Genomic DNA, 14,956 nt, shown 5'->3' with positions numbered 1-14,956 from the left:
ATTAAAAATTGTCAATTGGATAAGCTAATATTTGTTCAAGTGTACATGATCATAGACAAAATTTGACATCTTAAATAGGTTTTGGATGAACAAAAGAGAGCTAAGGAATCAACATAAAGGAAGCTTAAAGCGTCTGAAGAGAAGTGTTCCTGAAGACAAAGTGCTCATGAAGACAAAGTGCTCCTGAAGTAATGACGTCATCAGAAGCAAGTTCATCACCAGAAGTTGAAGTTCATCAGGAGATGCAAAACTTAAACCTTCAAGGGCTGTTCAATGGATTTTAACTCGTCTAAGCATTGCAGAAGACTGGACGTGTAAAGCAACAGTCATTTTTGAGAGGATTTGAAGGCATTGGATGCTTGTTCTTTAAAGAGCGTTGATAAAGTACAATTGTACGAAGTGTACAACCGCTACCTCCACTACTCTGTTTTTGTCTCTGCTACAAGACAAGAAAAACAACTCTGCCTGCAACGATGTTCCTTCACAATGGGAATTGATTTGAAATTGATCCTTCATAGGACAACTACCATATCATGCAAAAGATCATTGATTATTGATCAAAGCTTCAAACGACTCTTTTTGATGTGCTGGCAATTCACAACGTCTCTTTCACACCTCTATATAAAGGAGTGAAGACTTAGAGATTGACAAGGACTCAACAACAATTTACACGTGCCAAAACTCTGCTGAATTTGTTCTGCATTCAAAGTTCACGTAGAATTTATGTTTCAAAAGTTCATATCTTTGAAATTCTAGAGTCTTAAGAGTCTGTATCTGATTTGTATTGTGAACACCACTGATTGTATATCAAGTGTTCAACCTCAAACATTTTTCTTTGTAATTCTGTTTGATTAGAAGTCTCTTGCAGTTGTGCTTGAGCATTAGAAGTCTCTTGATTGTGTTCAGGAGCATAGGAAGTCTCTTGCAGTTGTGCTTGAGCATTTTAAGTCTCTTGCTAGTTGTAGCATTGAGCAGTTGTAATCAGATATTACATTATAGTGAACTCTCCTTGGAAGTGCAAGGGGGGACATGACTACTTTCGGATTGTGGAAGGAACCTGTATAATTGCTTTGTGTCTTTCTTCTCTCTCTCTCTCTCTCTCTGTGTGTGTGTTTTTATCCGCTGCAAGTTTAGTATTGAACATCACTTCAGAAGCAGTACTCTATCTACTTCTGACCAAGTGTTTTCTGCTTAGGAGAAAAAAAAGAAAAAGCTAACACAATTCAACCCCCCTTCTTATGTTTTTCTCACCTTCACAATTGACTTATTTCAAGTACCACACACACACACACAGACACACAGAGAGAGAGAGAGAGAGAGAGAGAGAGAGAGAGAGAGAGAGAGATTTGTTTTGCCATAACAACAAAGATATCCCCCTTTACAAAAGAGGTAGCCATGATGGACAGCAAATCTGCCATAAATGTCACAAAATTCCCCATTCACTGCCAAAGAGATTTTTTTTCCTCAAAAGATGCTATCTTTATCTGCATTTTCGTTTTCAAATGACCTACCTATCACGTATAGTACCATCTAAAAGAGATATGTTTGATAACATACCTGATTTTGTAAAGCCAATGTTTGTCATATTTGCTATCCTTTGTTCATGTTATGTAGCATTTGTAAGAGAAAAAAATGTTATAAATAAATCATTCCAATTAAGATTGTAAGACAGTCACAAAATTTGTTTGAGTTTTATGTATGAATGCTTTTAAATGTTTACACTTTTAAGTTGTAGTGTCATGTTTTGTTGCAACTTATGAGTTTTTGAAAAAGACTTGCAATCATTGAGTTTTTTTTTTAAAAAAAAATATATCTTCTTTTGTGTATTTAGTGCAAAAAGAATGAGCACATGTAAAATAAATAAGTACATATTGTTAAGAAATAATCTAAAAGCACAAAATCAAAGAAGAAGAGGAAGAAGAAGATGAAAACACTTGTAGTATTCTCTTCACAAGTGTCTCCTTTACATGTAAATGCAGACCCTATTTATAGGATACAATATGAGCAAGTGAATGATCAAAGTAATTAAAGACCACTAACCATCCATTTACTTATGGGAGTTATAGGAAGATGGAAGACTAAGGATGGACATCCACTAAAGTTAATTATTCATAACACATATAGATATGTACTTATATATTCGGTTCGAGCAGTTTCCATGAAAGGACATCCAAATTCAGTTTTTTTGTTGTCAACTTAAAGCAAGGAGGCAAAGATAATGATCTACCAGGTTATATAATTTCTTTTGATATGTATTATTAACTTTGTACTCTAAATAATTAGTTTTTATTCAGTTTTTTAAGCTGCAATTTGACCACATTTTTTAATCAAACATTAATTATTGTAATGCAATTTGTGCTTATTTACCATTTTCATTTTTTATATGGCTATAAATTGGGTTCACTCTAAATTAGGTAATAATTCTTATTTTTCTTTTTTTATTATCAAATGCAAGCAAATCATTTAATAAATTATGTTTTCAAATACGTTACAAATTTGGTACGATTCATATGTCGTTGAAGGACATATTGAGGTACATTTTATCGCTATATTGTATGTCTAATAAGGATTTTGTTTCTCTTCTTGTAAGAGTTTGTGGTGCTGGTAAAATGACAGAAGTGAGTTTGGAAGACTTATTATTAAGTGACGATGAAGGACTGAGTTTTGACATTGAGGAGGAAGAGAGTTCTGAACATGATCCTTGCCTATATTTGGTCGGCCGTTTTCTTGTCAATCTTCCTATTCAACTTAAGGAGATGAAGATACAAATGTCTGAGGTGTGGCGACCGGTGAAGGGGGTGGCGGTCAAGGAAGCCCAGCCAGGACTATTCTTGTTCCAATTCTTTCACAAACTGGATATGGAGGAGGTACTGAAAGGCGGTCCGTGGACATATGACAACCATTCTTTGGTTTTGGAAAAGTTGCTAATAGGGGTGCCGTTGAAGGATATACAGTTGAACTACATGAATCTTTGGGTTAGGGTTTACAATTTGCCAACTGGTATGATGAAGGAGAAAGTCGGAATGGGGCTAGGAAACTATATTGGTGAGTTTTTGGAGTATGATGGAAATAACAATTCTAGCTTCTGGCGTGAGTACATGAGGTTGAAGGTTAGGTTTGATATCAGACAGCCATTGAAGATAGGGAAGAAGATCAAGGCAAATGGGGGAGAATGGTGTGTGGTGAATTTCAAGTATGAGAAGTTAGGAACCTTCTACTTTGTGTGTGGGGTGCTAGGACATAGTGAGAATAAGTGTGAGGTTAGGTTCTCTCAGCCAGATGTTACGATTCCAAAACGGTGGTCAAACACTATTAGGGCAAATCTATGGAAGCCAGGGGGAAGCCGTCATCACGGTGGTTGCGGGAAGATGGAGGTTCTAAGGCTGATGTGGCAAAGGAGGGAGGGAGGAGAGCCGAAACAGATGGACAATCTGAGTCCAGTAGGCAGCAGCATCTCCGACTTCTATGGAGAGAGTGACCACGTGTCAGGTTCTAGCGGGTAAGCAAACTGGTTATACGCTTATGTCAGGTGGGACCATCATTGGTGTGAAGGAGTTAAGGCATGCAAATGATCCTTTATTGACTTTTACTAAAGATATAAGCTCGGGTACATCATGTTCAGTCATTTCCTCAACTACTGATAACCAAAATCAGGTGCACAGTACTAGTGAGAAGGAAAATAATGCAGACATGGAATATCAGTTTCAGAGAAAACGTATGCGAGAGGATAAACAACCTGTTGAGGATTCCACAAATCAGACAAACCAGCAATTTTTATCGGCATGTCCTGGCAGCCAAGACTGCCGGGACCAATGATTATTTTGAGTTGGAACTGTCGGGGATTGGGCAGCCCGAGTGCTGTTCCAAATATACGAAACCTGGCCCGGGGACACAAACCATACATTCTTTTCCTCTCTGAAACGTTGGCTAATACACGAAGCATGGAAAATATCCGTGTCATGTTGGGATATGACTCATGCTTAGCAGTTGATGTGGAAGGCAGGAGCGGTGGGTTGGCAGTGTTTTGGAATGATGTTTCTAATTGTCGTGTGTTAAATTACTCTCGAAATTTCATTAATATGATTGTGGAGGATAAAGAAGCTGGTGATTGGAGATTAACTTGTTATTATGGCTTTCCTGAACGTGCTCGTCGTCGTGATGCTTGGGATTTACTTCGGGAGTTGCGGGATATGTCATATCTTCCGTGGTGTATCATTGGGGACTTTAATGACTTGTTGTCTCAACAAGATAAGGATGGTATTCATCCTCATCCTAATTGGTTGTGTATGGGTTTCCGTGAAGCAGTTGATGATTGTGCCTTATCCGATATTAAATTGCATGGTCACCCATTTACGTGGATCAAGAGTCTGGGTACTAATCGAGTGCTAGAAGAAAGATTGGATATGGCTATGGGAAACTCTGAATGGCTGCAAGGTTTTCCAGAAGTCAAACTTACAAACTTGCTTACTTCTCACTCAGATCACACTACAATACTTCTTGATACTTTTCCTACGGTTCGTCAGAGGTATAATTATTCTTTTAAATTTGAAAATAGTTGGCTCTTAGAGGAAGATATTGAGGAGGTGGTGGTGGATGGTTGGGGTGGGACTATGGGGTTGGAGCTCGGTGATAGAGTTGTGAATTGTTCTACAAAGTTGCAAATTTGGGGTAGGAGGAAGAGATTTCGGTTTAAAGAAGAAATTAACCTATGTGTTTGTATTTTGGAGGATATTCGTGCCCAACCAAATGGTATGTTGTATACGCAATACGTTGCAACGCGCGAGAAGCATGCTCGACTACTTGTACAGGAGGAGGCCTTTTGGAAGCAAAGAGCGAAAATGCATTGGTTGAAGGAAGGGGATATGCATACTAAGTTCTTCCATACATCAACGATAGCACGCGGTAAAGTGAAGAAGGTTAGTAAGCTCCGCACGGATGATGGGAGGATGGCTACGTCACAAGAGGATATGTGTAATGTAGCTCAAGGTTATTTTGAGCAATTATTTTCTGCGAATGCGGGAGTCCATGAACCGGTGCTGGATTTGATGAGCCAGTGTGTTTCGATGGATGACAATATAATGCTTACATCACCTATTACAAAGGAAGAATTGTGTCATGCCCTTTTTAGATGCAAACGGACAAGTCCCCAGGTCCAGATGGCTTTAACCCGGCATTTTATCAGAGATTCTGGCATGTGTGTGGTGATGATATTTTTCAGGCAGTGGTTACTTGGTTGGATCGTGGTTACTTTCCTTCAAACCTTACAGAAACAAATATTTGTTTGATCCTGAAGTGCGACGACCCGGATAATATGAAGGATCTTAGACCTATATCTCTTTGTAATGTGTTGTATAAGATGGTGTCAAAGTTGCTCGCCAATCGACTGAAACGATGTTTGGATAAATGTGTGTCAGAGGAGCAGTCAACGTTTGTCGAGGGCCGTTCTATATTGGAAAATGCGTTAATAGCTATTGAGATAATTCACTCAATGAAGAGGAAGACGAAGGGATGGAGAGGGGAATTGGCTCTCAAGATTGATATTAGCAAGGCTTATGATAGAGTGGATTGGGGGTTTCTTCGTGGTGTGCTTATGCGAATGGGGTTCAGTGAGAAATGGATCCAGTGGATGATGATGTGTGTTAGTTCTGTTACTTATTCGGTGCTTATGAACTTTGACAGGGCAGGGCCTACTGTACCCAGCCAAGGGTTGCGCCAAGGTGACCCGTTATCTCCATATTTATTCATATTGGTGGCAGAGGGCCTCTCAACTCTAATACATAAGGCAGTTAACATAGGTGATATTCATGGGGTACAAGTATGTCGCGGCGCATCAGTGGTGTCCCATCTATTGTTTGCGGACAATTGTTTCTTGTTTTTCAGGGCCAATGTGGTGGAAGTACAACATTTACTCTATATTCTTAAAACTTATGAGACAGCGTCTGGACAAGAAATTAACTTATCAAAGTCTGAAGTGTTTTTCAGTCGCAATATGAGTGGGACGGCGCAGGATGATTTGTCACGCATTATTGGTGTCCGACATGTGATGGGTACCGGAAAGTATTTGGGTTTACCTTCGATGATTGGTCGAGATAAGAGGTCCGTTTTTTCTTTTATCAAGGATCATATTTGAAAACGAATAAATGCATGGAGGGGACAAGCATTATCGAAGGCGGGCAAGGAAGTTATGATCAAATCTGTGTTACAATCTATTCCTTCTTACATAATGAGTATTTATCTTCTGCCGAATTCAATTCTAGATGATATTGAGAAGATGATCAATTCATTTTGGTGGGGAGGAATGAGTAACAACCGAGGGATTAAATGGATGGCATGGGAACACATGACATGCCCCAAAGAATTTGGTGGAATGGGGTTTTGGAATTTCAAAGCTTTTAATCTCGCTATGGTTGCTAAGCAAGGATGGAGCTTTCTGTCTAAACCTGAATCACTGGTTGCTAGAGTCTTTAAATCGAAGTACTTTCCCCATTCTTCTTTTTTGAGTGCTAAACTCGGGTATAACCCGAGCTTTGCTTGGAGGAGTATTTGGAATTCGCGTCAGTTACTTTTATATGGATGTAGATGGACAATTGGAAATGGGCAGCAAGTCAGCGTGATGAATGATCCATGGGTTCGAGGTACTCATGGAAACTGGATTCAATCCCCACAAGGCCATGGTGTCCATAGTTTGCGTGTGTCTGATTTGATAGTTGACGAGGAACGGGTTTGGGATATTGATAAGCTTGAATCTTTGTCTCCAGATGATATGGTGCAAGCTATTCTCGACACACCACTATTTGCGGAAGTTCATAATGATATAATAACGTGGATGATGGAACGTAGTGGGAGGTATACCGTTAAGACTGGTTATAAATTGGCTATGATGGAGTTGTTACATACTGAACGATTTCATGTTAAAGGAGAATGTCATAGAATCTGGAAGGTGAACTCCCCTCATAAAGCGAGTAATTTGTTATGGAGGATCTGCAGGGGCTGTGTTCCGACGCGTCTCCGACTACAATCACGACATGTACAATGTGAGGTGTTATGTCCGTGGTGTGATACGGCTGTTGAGGATGATTGACATGCTTTTGTGGGTTGTACGGTGGCGCGTGAGAGCTGGTATTGGGCAGGGCTTTCGACTGTGCTGCAATCACGAGTTGGCACTGCACGTAGTTTGGCAGATTTTATTTTTGACATATGTTGTTCCGAAAATCGAGACGCTGCTGGTCGGGTGGCTTTACTTCTTTGGCAAATTTGGGCTGCACGTAATGACGTCATTTGGAATGACGCTCATCACACTTTAACAAGCATTGGGAGGACAGCTCTAGATGTATGGCAGCAATGGCAGGAGGTTCATAAACAACCCTCATCATCAGTTGTGCAACACGGGCAGAATAGAGTGCAAGCTAACAACTCAGTTTGGGAGAAACCGCGTGAGATGTGGTTGAAGTGCAATGTGGATGCCGCGCGTTTCATGACCGTCAACATATTACATGATTCACGTGTTATGTTAGAGACTCCCGTGGGCAATTCATTCAGGCTCAAACGAAATGGCAACGAGCAAATATGACAGTTTTGGAGGGGGAGGCGGTAGCCTTACTCGATGCCATTCACTTTGCTGTTGGGAACAGATGGGACCGGGTTGTCTTCGAGTCCGACTCAGCTACTCTAGTGCAAGCGGTATCGTCTCCGGGCCATGGTGATTCGGAATTTTATGCTATTGTTTCTAGTATTATTTTTCAGTTATCTTTACATTCCAACTTCGAGGTGAAGTTTGTTAGGAGACAAGCGAACATGGTTGCTCATAGCTTAGCTAGGGCGGCCTGTTCTTGGGCTAGTCACCGTATCTTTGATTCTTATCCTTCTTGCATTGAACACTGGTTGATTAATGATAATAGTTAACTTTGTTTTGGTCAAAAAAAAAAAACAACTAAAAGTAAAAAAAAAATTGAAAAATATATTTTTATTTAAAAAATTATATATTTAATATAAAATGTACGTTTCAATACAAACTTATTATTTTGTTTAAAAAAAATACAAATTTATTATTTTAAACTTCTTAATATGTGCAAATTTGCACATGATGGATACAATCATCTAATAATCACATTTGTGTTTTTTGATAGACACATACATGACACATGTTAAACATAACTTATTGATCATTATAACAGTCGATAGGACCCGTGCATCACACGGGTCGAAAGTCTACTAAACATCAAAGTTATGCGCATAAAGCAATGAGACAAGCTACTGATTTCATAAAAAAAAAAGTTACTTTGTGGTATGACATCAAGCTCATTATACACCCACAGGCAATCTTGAAGATATTAAGGGTGACAAGGCCATGTGCTTTCAAAATTAGATGTAATTCACAATTTGTAGCTCTTAGGTTTCCCCCATTTACTAAATTTTCATTCTTTTTGGTAGTTCCAACTCCTCCATTTCAAATTGCTTAGCCATCCAAACTGGATCAATGATCGTCCCGACTGTTGTAGACTTACGAGATTCGTTCTGTAAGGTATTAGAAAATTCTTAAGACCTGCCATTTCATAGAGAAAAAAAAAACAAAGTCAGCGGTAAATAAGCTCAAATTAAACTCGTTTCCGAATAACAGAAAAGCACAAATCTATTATAATTAATGAGTTGCAATGCGAACCATTAATGCACATTGTCTTGTAAAGATGAGCAACGTGCGGGTCTCCTTTAGTACGCAAAATATGGCGATTCTCTAGGCACTCAAGAAAGGCTAAATCAGCTTTCAGCAGTTTAGCTTGATCATGAGTATCGTATCCTATATCATGGCAATAGCAGCAGTAATCCAACCAATCAATTGGACGCTTGTCCCAAACAAGAGATCCCCCATCTTTCCCACTTGACCAATTAGGTCCACAGTAATGTCCATATCTAGGAAACAACTGTGAAAGAAATGCTCTAACCCCTGTATGCCATGGAACCTTACAAACATAAGGCCTAAAGCGCAAAGGGGTAGCCATATTATCTTTTCCAACAATGTTTTCGCGATTTTGTGCATGCCTCTTCAACTCTTTATTGATCGTAGTTGGTCTTTGAAACTTTTCTCCATCTTTATTTGCCCATGGAAATAACGAAAGGAAGGACAAGGGCCACCCTGACAACTTGGGATCATTAACAGATGACTCTTGTTGTGCTTTTTGAACTAAATGAGTCGCTGAATCTGGAGTAAATTTGGGATCAATACCAGATGATTCATGTTTGACTTGCGAAGTAAACGCAGTGGTTTGAACTAAATGTATTGCTGAATCTTGGTTACTCCGAGGTTTAACCCAAGGTATGCCACCAAGAAACCCCAAGTTCATTGTGCCACCACAACACTAAATATTATGTTAACCTGCAAACAGAAAACAGCTAAATCAATCATATTATATATATGGTATTGATAAATTCATCCCTAAAATTGTAAATCATTAGTCCTAAATTGTTCTAATCCAAAGATGAATACTTAAAATCATATTGATCCTAGCAAAATCAATTACGAAAAATAAAATTAATCTCCAACAAATATATAATGTGTGACTAAAATTTACAATTTCAGTGGCATTTTTGTTGATTTCTCAATTTCATTTTCTAACCTAACAGCAACATATAATTTCAATTTTCTTTAAATTTTGCGCACAATAAAACAGATTACTAAAAACGAATCATTTTCATGAAATTCCATGGCTCTGGACTTGGTTCCATTCTCTATGATGAAATTGGAATAATACGCTGTTTGATCAAGTAACAGTGACAATTAAAATACAGTGCAGAAATTGAAATGAAACCTAAAAAGCATTACACATACCCATTTGAAAGCAAGTCCTCAAATACATATTTCTCAGAGTTAAAACTAAAGAAGTGAAAAATCGCAGAAAACGAAGAATTGAGATTAATTTAGCGATAAATATAATAAATCAAATGATAGAGTTTGAAGGAGAATTGGATGAACTTACTTGTGAATGTGATTCTTGTGGTGGAGACAGAAAGAGGGTCGATTTGTGGTGTTGGGGCTTGGCTACAAGTTTTCATAAGAAGGGTGGGTGGGACCCACCAATATATGGTATTCGGTAGAAGGAACGAACATCCTTCTCGAGTCCACGTAATAATGAATTAGTTTTTTGATTACTCACCGGATTCTTTTACGTATCTTTTCTCTCTCTTTTTTAAAACAAGATTTCAATACTCCCTCCGTCCCTTGATACTTGACACAGTTGACCTTATTACGTATGTCAATGCATAATTTTGAGCTTAAATATCTTGAATAATATATTAGAAAAAATTATGAAAATTTGATATTTTGAAAATACTTATCGAGACAAATCTAACGACATCTTCTATGATATTATTTATCTTTGTATATTAGTAGAAAAATATGATCAAAGTAAGTTAGGTCAAAATTACACATTTGAAGTCATCTATTGTGGGACAGAGGGAGTACATTAAAAGAACATAGGGTAGCAAACCCAAATCTTTGATTTAAAATGAGAAAAACATAAGAGGAGGTTTGAATTGTGTTTACTTTTTTAAATAAAAAATTTGTTAATGTTTGAACAAAACAAAGCAGTTAAGATAATAAGAGAGTTCTTCAAAAAGATAATAAGAGACAGAGGCAATTATCATGGTTCAGCCCATAATCAGAGGTTAGTCTAGTCCCCTTGCACTTTTAATGGATTTTTCACCATAATCGCACAACATTACAATTACTAACAAACACAGGGTTGAGACTTCCTTGCCTCACACGAGAGGACTTATACAATCAAAGTTTAACAAATAAATGAGATTGTCTTTACACTTTGTACTAAGAGGGTGGTAAACAAAACTTAAAGTTCAAGTTACTTCTGACACTAAGTGATCTGTCCGGTGAGAACGGTTGAGTCACAACGGTTGTAGAGAATGCTCCGGTGATCGGTAACGACTTCTGGTGCGGCGGCGAAGCGTCTTCTGCGGTGGAACGAAAGGTGCCTGCAAGCATGTTAGCACTCAGACGATCAAGTCAGGAATGGAACTGAGAGAGAGAAAGTCTATGAAATGTTGTGAAAAGTGTTTTGTACCTTGAGGGTGAAACAAGTTCACCCTTATATAGGTGCGCTCTGTTGAGACAAAATCCTTATTTGATGTTTTAAAGATTACAAACATATTAAATTTATTTAATCTTGTTATCTACTAATTTGTTTTGTGAGAATTTGTTTCGTGAGAATGTAATGAGAATGTTCTGGCATATATGAAGAAAATAAAACAGTACATCAAAAGTAAACAAGTCAGCACAACAAGAAAGCATAACAGATTATTATTTGAAAGATGTCTCTTGGGCCATAAGAAAAGAGTTTGACCCATTTGGAAGTTAATGCCCATAAAGAATAAAATATCTCATTCATGGATAATAACACATGGCTTGTTTAGGCATGTCATCACTAAAAGAAAATAGGATGACATAATCAAAATTGAACAACAAGCAAACAACTCACTAACAACTGGTTATTTCTCTCTCGCAAGCAAGCAACAGTGCAAGCAAGGCTAGGAAATTGGTCAGAACATTCTGAGATCGTTCTGCCCATTTTTAAGAAGAAAAGTGAAATCAATTGAAACTTTGGATAGCTATCAAAAATGTGTCCAACAACTCTATTTTCACTCTTGATCACCAAGGCACTCCTCACCTATAAATACAAGTGGCTTTAAAGGTTGAAAACAAGAGTTTTGAAAGCAAATATTCTCTCAAGTGAAAAACATAACTACATACAAAGCTCTTCACAAACAAAGCAAGTTCCAAGCTCTCTCACTATATCTCTTGGATCTTCTTTCTCGAATTTGCTTATGTAAAATCTTAAACAAGTGTTGAGAATTTATTTGATCCAAACCAAATCTCATATTACAAAGTGTATTGTAATTCTTAAGTTTATCTGTAACGATAGTTTAAGAAAGAAGTGTAACAACCTTTCTTGTGCGAAAGCAAAAAATTGTAGAAGCCTGCTGAGGTTGATAATACAGGGTGTGACAGACTAATCTGGTGTGATCAAGACCTTATAGTGCTAGTTAGAAGTTTCTGTTGGAACAAAATGTGTTTAAAATTACCCTTTGAGTTTTGATGATAACATGGTATTAAAAATTGTCAATTGGATATGCTAATATTTGTTCAAGTGTGCAGGACCATAGACAAAAATTTAAGTGTCTCTAAACAAAGCATAGGTTCTGAAAGAGAAAATTAAGAGCAATTGAATCTACAAAAAGGAAGCTTGTGTTGCAAGAAAGTATCCGAAGAAAAGAGGTTCTAAAGATCATCATAAGCTGATGTCATCAGACACACTCTTATCTGAAGCTGTCTACCAGAAGCTGACGTCATCAGAAGCTAAAGACTGGAAGCTGAAGTTAGTTAAATGTTGTCATTCTGATTGTGCATCATTGCAGAAGAAATAAAAGCCTGGAGCAACGGCTAATTCAGAGAAATTTGAAGGCATTGGATGCTTATCCAATGAAGAACGCAGAGAAAGGACAATAGTACAATTGTACAACCACTATCTCCACTACTCTATTTTGTGTCTGCAATAGTACAAGACAACAGCTGTGACTACGCTGATAATTGTCTATACAAGGAATGGATTTGAAATGGTTCCCTCCTAGGACAATAACCAAATAAAACAATATATCATTGGTGATTTGATCAAGCTTCAATAACGTCTCTTTTGATGTGGTGGCAATCAACAACGTCTCTTTCACACCTCTATATAAAGGAGTGAAAACTAGAAGATTTCTAAGAGACTCACAACATATTACAAGTGTTAAACCTCTTTTGAAATTGTTTCACATCAAAGTTCACTTAGAATTTCTTATCAACTTCCTTATCTTAGAAATTCTAGAGTTTTAAGAGTCAGTCTCTGATTTGTATTGTGAACACCACTGATTGTATATCAAGTGTTCAACTTCAAACAATTTTCTTTGTAATTATGTTTTGAAATTCTAGTGCACTTGTTTTATATGTTCTGTCAGATGTTTTAACGTTTGCAATGTTCCAATTAATGTTTCAACATCGAGCGATAAAACAGAAATAAAACAAGAAAATAAAGGACAGAAAAGTAAAGAACACAGTGAGTTTGTTGACCCAGTTCAGCACAACACGCTTACATCTAGGGGCTACCAAGCCAGGTAGGAAATCCACTAGTGTAGTCCTTATTTAATAACTCTCAGCAAACTCCTTGTTTACACTATATGACCTAGGACCTACCCGTATAGACTTCAACCTAGGAACTCCTAGATCTGAGATCCCATCTCGCTATCCTAATGGTCAGTCACTGCCCCAATGACCTATCAGACCTCAAACAAAACAGAATAGAAGTTACCTTCCAACACAAACAACCAAACCATGTTTCACAACTTCGGTTTAGTGCACAAGAGTATCAATACTCACAAACTCAGTCCTAAACAAGTATCACAGACGACACAAGATAGGTACATAATAAAGATTCTAGACTTGTATCACAAACGACACAAGAACAAAATACATGAAGACTCAAACCCTAAAGATCTAAACTTTTTAGTATGACGGCTTGAATGAACAATTAAGTCTTCAAGGCTTCCTTTTATACTGAAGCAGCTTGGGCTAAATAATTCAATGGGCTTCAGTAAACTTGCAGATCGGTTCAGCTTAACCTGCAAAACAAGAATCAGAACAAATCTAGAAAGTCCTAAAATGTCGGAACATTTATAGGAGCATTCCAAATAATAAAAAATATTTCCTAAAATAAAATATCAACTTTAGAAATATTCCACAGCTGATTATTAGATGATATGCGCGTTGCTTGGCCAGTAAGTAAAGGAAATATGGTTTCCTTAAACGATAAAATACGCGCGTACACAAAGGCGAGAACTCAGGCACACTGAACTATGCCAGGATGTTGAAACATTGTATCTAACATCTTACAGAGTCGCTTAACCACATGCTGGAACATTGGTTCCAACTTACAAATCAAGGATATTTGTTTTAGCAATAATGCAGCCAACACAAATACCCAACAATCTCCCCCTTTGGCAAATTTTTGACTAAAACAAATTAAGGCCAATTCTTATGAAACAGAGCATGAGCACACACCAATGAAGAAACAACTAGCACACAAATTCCAAAGAGACACCATAGATACACTTCCTCAAGTCATCACGAAGACATATTCAACAAGAAGAAGTAGCAGACAGTATCACTCTAGAGAAAGCAAAAGTGTGCATACATAGAATACCTCACAAATCTTCAATCACAGCTTCAGCTGGCAGAGGTATTACACAGGATCAGAGACATGCAGCAGCAGATCAGATCAGTAGCATAGTCTCCAGAGCTAAGGAAAAAGAAATTCCTAAGCTACAACTAGGGAACATAAGTTCTTGTATAGGAAGAGAAGCAAGTTCTCTCAAGAACAGAGGAAAAACAAATTCCTTTGCTACAGTCAAGGAAGATAACTTCCCACACAGAAGTGGAGAGAGGGAAGTTCTCTCAAGAGCAGAGGAAAAACTAAGTTCCAATGCTACAGACATAGGATGTTCCAACATCCTTTGGCACATCAGACAGGAGTATCTGCCACACATAGAGGCAAGAAAAAAAATAAAATTCCCATACCTACAGAGTACTGTCACCAACCAACCATAAAAGCACAGAAAGATGAATTCCTATACTTACATGTGACAGACTTGGATGCCTTTAGAGAACTATCACCAACATCATATAAAAGTCAGGAAACACAAATTCCCAAACTTACAAGTGATAGATACAGATGTTTGAACTTCTGACTCAACATCCTTCACCCAGCTTGGACTAAGCACAAGCACACATAGAAGTATCACTCCCCCTGAATATATGATCTTATGAATGACTACTTACAGGAATATTCCATTACTCCCCCTGAATACATGCATAAAATCTGAACACTTAAAAGCTCCTAATGCATAGACAGATTAGATT

The 14,956-nt window shown here is 37.7% G+C and overlaps 1 protein-coding gene across 2 annotated transcripts; it reads right to left on the bottom strand.

The window, feature by feature from the left end:
• Positions 1 to 8,019: 8,019 nt before the first annotated feature.
• Positions 8,020 to 10,016, bottom strand: LOC146937557 (Phospholipase A2 family protein). 2 transcript variants are annotated; one of them, XM_085751818.1, is made up of 3 exons: positions 9,824 to 10,016; positions 8,660 to 9,370; positions 8,020 to 8,542 (listed from the first exon to the last, which is right to left on the bottom strand). In XM_085751818.1, the coding sequence occupies exons 2-3, from the start codon at positions 9,336 to 9,338 to the stop codon at positions 8,415 to 8,417; spliced, it is 807 nt and encodes a 268-aa protein (XP_085607944.1). In that variant the 5' UTR covers positions 9,339 to 9,370; positions 9,824 to 10,016; the 3' UTR covers positions 8,020 to 8,414. The 2 variants fall into 2 exon arrangements, with proteins under 2 accessions (XP_085607944.1, XP_085607943.1); XM_085751817.1 differs by having other exon boundaries at positions 9,972 to 10,016.
• Between the last annotated feature and the right edge of the window lie 4,940 nt (positions 10,017 to 14,956).

The sequence above is a fragment of the Medicago sativa genome, chromosome 3, assembly GCF_051527215.1.
Source record: "Medicago sativa cultivar Bolivia chromosome 3, Bolivia_mono, whole genome shotgun sequence".
NCBI classification, from domain to species: domain Eukaryota; kingdom Viridiplantae; phylum Streptophyta; class Magnoliopsida; order Fabales; family Fabaceae; genus Medicago; species Medicago sativa.
This window is presented reverse-complemented; position numbering and strand designations above follow the sequence as displayed.